This window comes from Ipomoea nil, unplaced genomic scaffold (genome assembly GCF_001879475.1).
Source record: "Ipomoea nil cultivar Tokyo-kokei standard unplaced genomic scaffold, Asagao_1.1 scaffold0943, whole genome shotgun sequence".
Lineage (NCBI taxonomy): Eukaryota > Viridiplantae > Streptophyta > Magnoliopsida > Solanales > Convolvulaceae > Ipomoea > Ipomoea nil.
Genome location: NW_017617371.1, coordinates 245,451 through 257,211, shown reverse-complemented (window position 1 = coordinate 257,211; position 11,761 = coordinate 245,451). Strand labels below are relative to the sequence as shown.

General features: G+C 39.8%; 1 protein-coding gene across 3 annotated transcripts; it reads left to right on the top strand.

Annotated features, from left to right (window-relative positions):
• The first annotated feature begins 7,436 nt into the window (after positions 1 to 7,436).
• LOC109179682 (titin homolog) lies at positions 7,437 to 11,757 on the top strand. Of its 3 annotated transcripts, none has more exons than XM_019329168.1 (7): positions 7,437 to 7,707; positions 7,802 to 7,917; positions 8,227 to 8,345; positions 8,434 to 8,596; positions 8,683 to 8,903; positions 10,183 to 10,489; positions 10,588 to 11,757. In XM_019329168.1, exons 1-7 carry the CDS (start codon positions 7,546 to 7,548, stop codon positions 11,654 to 11,656), a joined length of 2,157 nt encoding a protein of 718 aa, XP_019184713.1. In that variant the 5' UTR covers positions 7,437 to 7,545; the 3' UTR covers positions 11,657 to 11,757. The 3 variants fall into 3 exon arrangements, with proteins under 3 accessions (XP_019184713.1, XP_019184712.1, XP_019184714.1); XM_019329167.1 differs by having other exon boundaries at positions 10,180 to 10,489; XM_019329169.1 differs by having other exon boundaries at positions 7,439 to 7,707; positions 7,810 to 7,917; positions 10,180 to 10,489.
• The last annotated feature ends 4 nt before the right edge of the window (positions 11,758 to 11,761 follow it).

Genomic DNA, 11,761 nt, shown 5'->3' with positions numbered 1-11,761 from the left:
CGAAGTCCGAACAAATTTGCGGAAGTCAAGTGTCTAACCCTAATTTCCCTAATAATTACTCATTTTACTTACTAGTATGGTACCCATTCAATACTAGTAAATTTTAGCTGACCAAGAATTTTGAAATTATGAATTTACAGTAAAAAGTATGAATATACAATATAAAAATTATAGATATTAATTCGTGCGCATACATAACAATTGTAATCGTTATGCTATGAATCCGTGTCCAGCATGCATGTTGGACACGGTAACCGTGCTGTTAGTGGCACTGTTATCTTCTTTTTTTTTTTTAATTTCAGACCACTTTGTTATAGGAGTATATGTTCATAATTTTATCACTATATGTTCATAATTGTAAGTTCATAATGTCAGAGCTCTGTGTTCATAATTGCATAACTGTACATTCATAATTGCATAACTGTACATTCCTAATTCCGTAACTGTACATTCATAATTGCATAACTGTACATTCATAATTCCGTAAGTGTACATTCATAATTCAATAACTGTAAATTCATAATTTTCGAAACTCTATGTTCACAATTTTAGAGTTCTATGTTCACAATTTTAGAGTTCTATGTTCATAGTTTTATCAAAATGGCCCTGTTTGGTAAAATAGTTAGCATATAGGTCATTTTTAGCTTATTTGACCACTGTTAGTTGTTTGACTTGGTTTAAAAATCAATATAAGTGTTCGGTTAATTAGTTTTTTGTACTCCAAAATGCTAAAATCAAAAAGCTACTCAAAACAACTTTTTCAATTAGCTTTTTGAGAAAAGAAATTATACCAAATAGTTATCAGCTAACAGCTAATTTACCAAACACCTTTCTACAATCAGCTAATATTATCAACTAGTTATACCCTCTAATTAACCCAATCAGCTAACAACTAACAACTATCAGCTAACAGCCATTTACCAAACAGGGCCTATATGTTCATAATTGTAAGTTCATAATGTCAGAGCTCTGTGTTCATAACTCCATAACTTACATTCATAATACCATAAGTGTACATTCATAATTCCATAATTGTACATTCATAATGCCACAAACGAATAACGTCGTTAACGGCGAGACAAAATCAATTTTTTTTTAACTGGAAGGCTGCGTTTTCCCTTAAAACGACGTCGTTTTGGACTACGAGTCCACATCATAATTTGCCTAACAATTGACTACGGAGCGTGTGTGAGCTAGTCCGCGAGCTTTGGCCCATTTTAATGCTACTAGCAAATTATGTTGTGGACTCGTGTTCACCTTGTAAGGTTGATCCGAGTTATATTCACAAATTTTTTACTTTATATTCACAATTTTTGAACTCTATATCACAATTTTAAATCTCAATACACAAAATTACAGAACTCAATATTCACAATTGCATAATTCTATATTCACAATTTTTGAACTCTATATTTATAATTTTAGAACTCTATATTCACAATTTTATAACTCTATATTCACAATTTCATAACTATATATTCACAATTAAAGAACATAACATTTACTCGTTGAGTTGTTTTCAATAATTTAAAAAAAAAAAATCATTGATTGTGAATATGCAGTTCTAAAATTGTGAATATAGAGTTCAAAAATTGTGAATATAACTCAGATCCACCTTACAAGGTGGACCTCGATCCATCAAATCGGAGATGTAAATATAAATCAAAATCCAAATACATGTGATACCGGGGCATACCCCTGATTACATAAAAAGCATAAATAATAACCGCAAAACAAGAAATCTAAAACCAACATCGGCTTACTCAGATAAACTAAGCAAAATTAATTAAAAAATAAGCCAGGTTGTGTCTCTTATACGCATTCTATGCACAACAAATTCCAAAGCATAGCACTGAAGACGAAACCTGCATGCATGCAGACACGAACCCTGGCTAAACGCCCAAAGCACACCCATTCTGCCACTACACCACACTCAACCTTCGGAACGTTTGCTCACAAATAATACATGAAGTGTAGTAGTAAAATGTCTACAAACGGGAGGGAGAATTAATTAAAATCCTACGCCAGTAAAGAGTCTCGAACCCACGCCATACGGCTCACAATCGACCTCTCATCCCGTTTAGCCACAGAGTCCACCTTGCTCAAATCTTGTACTAGAAACATACTTAAACATATTTCCAAGACACGGGTTAACCCACCATTACGTGGGTCAACCCGGTCTGAGCGCATACAATCCGGCAAATTATGCTATGCGCACGGCGTCGTTTTCCGTGAAAACGACGCTGTTTTAATTATAAAAAAAAATTGTTCGAAACGCCGTTAACGGCATATTCGTTATGAAATTATAAATATACAGTTATGACATTATGAATGTACAGTTATAGAATTATGAATGTATAGTTATGGCATTATGAACTTACAATTATGAACATAGAGCTTCGAAAATTATGAATGTTCGGTATGGAATTATGAATATACAGTATGGAATTATGAATGTACAGTTATGGAATTATGAATGTACAGTTATGGAATTATGAATGTACAGTTATGGAATTATGAATGTACAGTTATGAAATTATGAACATAGAACTCTGACATTATGAACTTACAATTATGAACATAGAGCTTCGAAAATTATGAATTTACAGTTATTGAATTATGAATGTACAGTTACGGAATTATGAATGTACAGTTATAGAATTATGAATGTACAGTTATGGAATTATGAATGTACAGTTATGAAATTATGAACACAAAACTGTGAATATATGCTCCTATAACGAAGCGGTCTGAAATTAAATTTAAAAAAAAAAAAAAAAAAGGAAGATAACGGTGCCTGACGGCACCGTTATCCGTGCCCATGAAGCACGCTCGGCACGAGCCCACAGCATAACTATCCATACAATCCATGCATGTCCAGCGTGCATCTTCCTTCATCAACGACAATCAAGACGCGTTTAGCATCAAATCACCACCAAATCCGGAAGCTACCATATCCAGTCACCTCCCAAATCGGCAAAGACGCGTTACCATCTGGAGACCACCTACGGTCAACGCTGGAGAGTCCCCGGAGCTCCGCTGCCATCCACCGACAAGACACCGGCCGGCGACACGGATTCCGCCGGAAAAACTTCAAACTGCTGCGATCGACAAACAAAACCCACTCATGGCCAAAGAACACCCTTGCCGGAAACACCCATCCGCGGACGGAATCTACCCAAACTGACCGGAAAAATCATGGGACATCGGACAGATGAACGGGAGCACCCTAATCCATCTCCAACGCACTCCAACTCCAGCGCCAATTCAGATTAGAAAAATCCACAAATAAGATGAAATAACAAACAGAACACACCGGACCTTTGCTCACCCCCATTGCAACCACCCTAACACAGACGGAACCACCCCAACATGGCCGGAAAAAACGAGGACCATCGGAAACTGGGAGCATCCACACATCTCCAATGCAGTCCATACTCCAGGCACCATTTCAGAGAAGCACCATCCACATACAGGGGTCAAAAAACAGAGACGAACACGCCGGTAATATACCATTTGCCGGACAAAGCATAACCAGAAACGTACCAGGTCTCCTCCGAGAGGAAAACGCACACCTCCGGTCTCCTCAGGCCATGGAGAACATCGTAGCAGTAACTTCTCGCCGGAAACACGTCAACGAGCTTTGCCCCTAACCCACGGTAAATCAGAACAGGACGCCTGGACTGAGACCACCACTTGTAGCAGTCACCGTCTGAGGCACCATCGGGGCTGGGGTAGCCATCGCTTTCAATAAATCCACCGAAAAAGCATTATACTCCATCGCCGGAAATCCTTGGACCATCGCAAATATGTGTTGCGATTTGTCAAACACCATCGGTCAACGGCCATCTTTGTCGTTTACGAAGCAAACAGACGCAGGTCGACGATGAGCCTTGTGGTCTACGAACAATCCAAGCAGATACGGACAAAAAAGATGAAATCGCCGATGAGAGACACGCCGGCCTCTTTGTAGTCTACGTAAAAGCCAAGGAAACTTCTTGCGATCGCTGAAGGTTGACCAAAGAAGCCACCGGAAATCCTTACTCTTTCGAATAAATCAAAGCTCAATGAAAATCGAAGAAACCTTGCATAAAAAAATCGGATGAACTCACATAGAATTGGCTCTCTAGAGAGAAGTCAACTTCTCTCTAGAGAGAGAAACACTCTAGCCAAGCTACTAGTATAATTGAACCTCTAATTACAAATTGTTTATCTTCTCTGCTACTACTTATGTGCCTGGAACATGGTTTTCATGTATTTAGGTGGATCCTAAGTTTACAATTGATTTTTTAAGACAATCATAATTATTTTGTTTGTTTATGCAAACAACCGTGGTTGCTTGATATTGAAGACAACCATCAATAGTATTCTCTAAGATAGCTGACAACTACTGTATTAAAAAAATTGTAAACTTATAATTTATGTAAGTATCAAAAAATCACGCAGTAGCACTTGGATTGAATTGCACTTTTTAAAAAAACTAAGGAGACTAGATGAAGTTGTTTTTTTGTTACCTGAGACAGTGTGCACATCTATTGAGAGAACCATGAATAGATACTGGTGGGGGTCAGGGATTGAAAGGAAAATTCATTGGAAAGCTTGGGATAAGTTGTGCATCCCTAAGAAATATGGGGGTTTGGGATTTAAAGATTTACTGGCCTTTAACTTGGCTATGTTGAGAAAACAGGCATGGCGTTTTCTCATAAATCCCAATACTTTAGCAGCAAGGATCTATAAAGCCAGGTATTATCCGAATACTTCTTTTGTTGATGCTACTATAGGGAATTGCCCAAGTTTTTGCTGGAGAAGTATAATGCTTGCGCATGGAATGGTTTGTTCCGGGGTGAGAAGGCGGATAGGGAATGGTGCAAAAACTTTAATATGGGGTCACCCCTGGTTACCGGATAATCCCAGTCCGTTAGTCCAGACAGAAATGCCGGAGGAGTTGCGACATACCCAGGTGGCAGGATTAATTGATCAGCAAACTAGTACCTGGGACTCGCATATTTTGGCTGATCTATTTATTCCCGAGGATGTGGCACGAATTTCTATGATTCCTGTCAGCCCTGACTATGAGGACACATGGTATTGGAAGGGGGAGATGAGTGGAATATATTCGGTTAAAAATGCCTATAGACAGATTCAAGGGAATTATGAGCATAACCCAGGTGATTTTGATAAATGGGTTACTTTGTGGAAATTAAGGATACCACCCAAATGGAAGACCTTTTTGTGGAGAGCAGTTTCTGATATCCTCCCTACTACCGATAATCTAATAAGGAGGCGAGTTGAGATTGAGCCGAATTGCCCAATGTGCCGTGCGACGCAAGAAAACGCCATGCACGCATTAATACTGTGTGATTATTCTAGATTAGTATGGGAATTGTCGGGATTGCCTGTTACTAATATTCTTACTAATTCATTATCAACATGGCTTATGGGGATTTTTAATGTCTTGTCAGAGGAGCAGTGTGGTCTAGCTACGGCTATTCTATACAATATTTGGAGTGCCCGAAATACTGCGGTATGGGATCATGCCCTCCCGAGACCAAATCAGACTTGGCACCGATCGGTGGCAGCCGTCCACGCCTATCGCCAATCACGGCCCACGGTCTCACCTCACTGCCCGCCACGGCAGCCGAAGTCGGAGCTGGCAGCGCTCCACGGTGTTACGTCGATGCGGGGTACAGATCACATACCGGGGAGGCGACTTATGGAGCAGTACTCATCTCACACCATGGCGTGTTTATTGCAGCAGCAAGTGGAAAGATCTCCGGAGCTCTCTCAGCTACTATGGCCGAAGCGCTCGCTTGTAAGGAGGTATTATCTTGGCTTAAAAATCGGGATATTACGGAGGTGGACATATTAACGGATTGCTTGGAGTTTCGGAATTATCTACACTCAAGCCGTGCGGCTAACTACTCTTACCTTGGGATCATCATCGACCAATGTAGGACCGCTATATCGCTATTTGCAAAATGTTCTTTGAGTTATGTTTCTAAAAATTTAAATTTACATGCCCATACCTTAGCTTCGTTAGCATTTGATCAGGAGCATTCTATGTACTGGGACTCTGTCCCTCCTGACTCTATTATTCAGTTTATTCATTAATATACAGCAGTATAAACCTTCAAAAAAAAAAAGATGAAGTTGTTTTTTTAAGTTAGAAAAAGACTCAGTTAATTCATACTTAAGAGATCTTTATTAATGTGAGACGATTCAGATTTAACGGAGACGGCACCCACAAAATTTAATTTTTACTACAGAGCATAAAGAAAAATCCGCAATTTTGATTACTCAATTGTTGTCGATTTGTAAATGTGGTCCATGTCTTTCGACGGTCAATTATTCAAAAGATTATAACATTTATTTCAATCGATTACAAATAATCGACGATTTGCTCGCCAATAATCGAGTACACATCTAAAATTATATATTTGACATAAATCACATAATATTTAAAATTTGAATATCTGCTAGTGAAGCCATGAAGGGATGGAGTAATTATGTCCCAACCAAACAACATAATTGTTATCCATAAAGGAGCTTTTACTAGATTTTGTCAACACTCACAAATGTTTGATTTGAGAACAAGTACAGATGTAATATCCCAACGGCTCAAACCTGGGTTAATGAGGAGTCAAAAGGCATCAACTTCACTTTACTAAAACACCCTCAAGTCTTCACAATTACTCCCTATATTCCTTAATTGAATGTCTCATTTATTTTTTGCACGAGTTTTAATACAACATAACAAATGTTACTAACTTTTCAATTTTGTCTCTCAAAAGTAGGTGTTATTTGTACAAAGTACAATTGTTGTACTTAATAGTACTAATTCCCGCATACGTAGGATGTATGTAAATGTATGAACAAAGAACAAGAAGAGATATAGCAAATGAGCCTCTTTTATTAATGTTATTGTATGTGTTTAGAGAGAATGGAGAGCTACAAGCTAGATAGAGGGAAGAACCCTCTAACTTGGAGGGCTAAGGCCCTATTTATAGGGTCAAGGGTTGGCGGGTTGACCTTGACGCGTGGATCGGGACCCAAACCGTTTGACCCCGACCCAAGCACGAGCACGGAGCGTATGGGGAGCCTGAATCCGGGGTATATTCCCCATCAGTACTTACCTCTAGAAATTTGAAAAGTCAAAATAGTAAATTGGAAAATATAGAGAGATAATTATGTTCAATTTTGAAAAGATGACATTATTTTGGAACAAACTAAAAAAAAGAAAAGTAAAACAGGTAAAATGCGATGGAGGGAATAATAATTACCAGTAGGCTCCCATTGGGCCCAGTAAGGGTAGTTTCGTCCTTTCACGTGCATAAGTCTTTTATCCTACTGGCAACGTTAGGTAAGGTGATCTAGCCGTTGCATGTTGTTTTGAACTTTTTGAAACAGAGAATAAAAACACCCAAAAAAAAACAAAATTAAAATTAAAAAGACACTCGACCGTTAGTCTTCTCTTCCATATCATCAAAACCAGTACCACTGCTTGTTCTGTGTCAGAAATTCTGTGAACTCTAGCTACTGACAACAATGGCGGCCGGAGATTTCGTTTTTACGGCGGATGAGATGGCGGTCGACGACAACCTCGGCTACCCGAAAGCGTTTGCTTTGCTGTGTAAAGACAGAAGCTTTAGCCCTTACAGCCGCGCCCCTCCTTTCACTTTCATTCCTTACGCCCTGCCTCCCCAAGAGGTAATCAAAACACTTCTCCGCTAGCTTTCTGCAGTTTCTATGATTCTATTAGCTGCCATGGTTATGAAATCTTGATCATTTCGGATTTTCCCAGGTTTTGAGATCAAAGGAATTGGATGAGATGTTTCCCATCATTGATCCGAATGCCAAACCCACAGCAAAGGCTAAGATTTTTGTCAGTCTCCTGTGGAAGCAACTCAACCATCTTGGGTATGCAAAGATTTAAATTTTACCCGTCCTTAGGCAATGACTGCGATTTTTCTCATCATCCAACAAAAAAAATTGAATTTTTTACTCAATGCACGTCCTCACTATGAATTTCTCTCATCACCCAAAAAAAAGATTAAATTTTTACTAAGGGCACGCCCTCGGGCAGTGGCTCGGGTTTCTCTCGTCACCCGGAAAAAAAAAAAAAAAAAAAAAAAAAAAAAAGATTGAATTTTTACTCCCTGTTTTTCATGTTTGGAGTTTTCAGATGAAGTTTGATCAATGGGTTTTTTTCTTACTGTAAAATTGCAGGAATGCAGGCTTTGATCCTGAAAAATTTCGGGTAGATCCATATGGAAATGTTGTGTACTATCATGCTGATTCAGCTTCACCCCTGGCATGGCATATTGATCATTGGTTTCCTTGTTCAAGTAAGCTACACTGCTTTTTGGGTTCTATGTTTGAGTCTGAAGTTAGAACATTCTGTGATTTCATGGCTGTTTTGTGGGTAATATGCAGGAGGGGGTTTAACTGTTCCAAGTAATCTAAGAATTTTACAGTGGCAAGTTTGCAAGAAAAAGCATAACCAGCTAGAATTTCTCATACCATGGTGGGATCTTCAAGTTGGCTTATCCATAAACCAGTTTTTATCCATCTTTGCCTCGACGAATTCGGATTTCAGGTGAGCTGTTTGTTCTGCTCATGTTTTCTGAAGCAAATGCATGGAGAAGAAGATGGTTTTGATGAGAGGCTTTTGTTGTTGTTCAGGCACAGGGGATTTTCATGGCTGTTTCCAGAAGGGGAAAATGAAGAGTTGAATGAATCTCAGACAGTAGATTCCCATGTTTTCCCTCAACATTATATGGAATCGAAAAAGAAGATAGGCCTTGCTCCAGCTGCTGTTGTTCTCAGCAGGAGGGAATCTTATGATTCAGCTCTCAAGTCTTTGGACATCAACAGAAGGCCAAGATCAAGCACCCCTATAATAGGTTAGTTTCAAATTGTTGGGTAGAGGTCGGTGAAGGGGCAAGTTCAATACTAGGTGACTAGAGAATTGTTGGGCGGAGACCTAAACGGGCATGTCTAGCACCATGCTTCTTGAAAATATGACAGTATAAGAAAATAAAGTTGTGTATTCGTCACTGGCATAATTTTAAACACTTGATCCTAACAAGTTCAATACTAGGTGACTAGAGAATTGTTGGGCGGAGGCCTAAACGGGCATGTCTAGCACCATGCTTCTTGAAAATATGACAGTATAAGAAAATAAAGTTGTGTATTCGTCACTGGCGTAATTTTAAACACTTGATCCTAACAAGTGGAAGATGTCAGGTGTAGGGGCATATTGTTGGGCAGAGGCCGGTGAAGGGTCAAGTCCACTAGGGGTGGCTAAGGGATTGCCTGGCAGAGGCCTAAAGGCTAAGTCCAACACCATGCCAATGTAATAGTATAAGAAAATAAAGTTACGTCTTCGCTACTCACTATATAGCTTTTGACATAGTGGTAAGTGCGAATTGTTGGACAAAGGCCAGTGGAAGGTCAAGTCCAATGTTAGATGGCTAGGGAATTGTTGGGCGATTCCAGGAGAGGCCTGAAAGGCAAAAATGTAGCGGTATAAGGAAATAAAGTTGTGCATTTGCTACTGTTGGGCAGAGGCCGGTGAAGGGTCAAGTCCAACACTAGGTGGCTAAGGGATTGTCTGGCAGAGGCCTAAAGGCTAAGTCCAACACCATGCCAATGTAACGGTATAAGAAAATAAAGTTACGTCTTCGCTACTCACTATATAGCTTTTGACATAGTGGTAAGCGCGAATTGTTGGACAAAGGCCAACGAAAGGTCAAGTCTAACGTTAGGTGGCTAGGGGATTGTTGAGTGATTCCAGGAGAGGCCTGAAAGGCAATTCCAGCATCCTGCTTCTCGAAAATGTAGCGGGGTAAGGGAATAAAGTTGTGCATTTGCTACTAACTATATAGCTTTTGGCGTAGTGGTAAGCGCTCACTACTAGTTATTTAGCTGTTGGGCAGAGACCTAAAATGCTAAGTCCAGCACCCTGCCTCTCGAAAATGTGACGGTATAAGGGAATAAAGTTGCGCATTTATTACTAACTATATAGCTTTTGGCGTAGTACTAATTAATAAACGCTCACTACTAGTTATATAGTTTTTATAGCTTTTGACGTAGTGGTAGACACTTCTTCGAAAGCAAAGCTTATGATTGAGCTGAATATAATGCTTATGTGCTTAGCAATGACTCTTTGTGTGGCAGCAGCTTCCAAGAAACTGAAAGAAAATGAAGATCCTGACATGGTAAGCAATCCATACCAGGCCATTGTGATTGCCCGAAATTCTTTGAAACAGCGCGAAGAAGCAGCAAAGATGCAGGGAGAAATACAGAAATTAGACGATGAAGTGAGTGATCTGAAGCAGAAAGCCGAGGAGGAGAAAGTGAGCATCCAAGATTTGGAGTCGATTCTGATCAAGAAAAGGCGGCGTGCTGAGAAGTGTCGCAAGCTAGCCGAGGCACAGTCCTCACATAGAGCAATGCTGGAGAAGATGATTCGAGACGCCATGCATCAGTAAGATCCATTGTTAAACTCGTAAAGATATAAAATAATTTCTCGTGATGGATCGAAGGAATTTATTGGAATTTCTGCGATTGTTTCTCTGTTTGCAGGAGTGTTGTGTATAAAGAACAAGTGAGATTGAATCTGGCTGCAAGTAATGCACTTATGGCAAGGCTTGAAGCTCAAAGAGCAATCTGTGATTCTGCAGAGAAAGAATTGTACCAGAAATATAAGCAGAGAGACGAGCTAGAGCTACAAGTTAAACCGGAATTTGAGCAGAGAAGAAAAAGATCAAGAATGGATCTCCTAGTTGAAGATAATGATAATAATACTTCTCTGGATTCGCAAGAAAAAGATGGAAAGCTGGTGTTATATTTACCAGACAGAGACTCGAGCGACCAAATTCATAAGCAATTGAGAGTGTTCTTGGAGGAAGAACAGAAAGCATCAGAAGCAGAACTATCAGCCATCGAAGAAGAGCAAGAGCAAGAACCCGTGAATGAAATTATCCCGGAACAACTTGAGAAACACGGAACAAATGCAGTGGATGTAGAGAATGAAAACCAGGAGGGCGAGAAAAAACTTCTGGAGGGGATATCTGTCAACCTCGAGTTCCCAGTTTTTCATGAACCGGAAATAGAGGAGGAGGATGAAGAGAGTAGAAAGCAACGTGGGAAAGGAAACATTGAAAAATGGCTTCATTTGCTGTTGGAAAGCTCGGATGATGTAGAAGAAGCTGTGAAAGACTTGCAGGAGGCAAAGAACCAGGTAGTCTCAGACAAAGAGAACGAAAAAAACGAAGAGAAACAGGAAGAAACAGCTATGGTGGTGAAAGCCAAGAACACTCCCACCCGGAATCCTCCTCCATACAGACTGCAGCCCAGAAAAAGCGTGGATGCCACCTGCAAAACAGTTAGACATTCGGATAGTTTTGACACAAGTGAAAAAACGGTGAAGGAAAGAAAACTGACCAGGTCGGAAAGTGCAAGGGGATTTAGGCGCATTCCATCTTCTCCATCTCTGATCTTCAGTGGCATGAAGAAGAGAGTCGATTGCATGGGGAAGAAGCCATTGGTGACCGGAGACTATGATGATACAGAAGATGAAGAGGGAGTAGCAGCCAAGAAAAGCTTCATCAAATCATCCTTCAAAACAATTGTCAAAGCAATGAAGATATAAACCAAATTCATCTATCTATACATACATTCTTTTTGGCTTGATTTTTGTGTTGTATTGTTTCATAATGTGTGATGCAATAACAGCTTGTTGTGAGTGGACCAATAA

What these genes read in the sequence shown, in the direction of transcription:
- LOC109179682 (XM_019329167.1), top strand. Translation starts at nt 7,546, where the DNA reads ATGGCGGCCGGAGATTTCGTTTTTACGGCGGATGAGATGGCGGTCGAC. An exon ending in AAGCAACTCAACCATCTTGG is followed by an intron (nt 7,918 to 8,226) that starts GTATGCAAAGAT and finishes GTAAAATTGCAG; the next exon opens with GAATGCAGGCTTTGATCCTG. An exon ending in ATTCGAGACGCCATGCATCA is followed by an intron (nt 10,490 to 10,587) that starts GTAAGATCCATT and finishes CTCTGTTTGCAG; the next exon opens with GAGTGTTGTGTATAAAGAAC.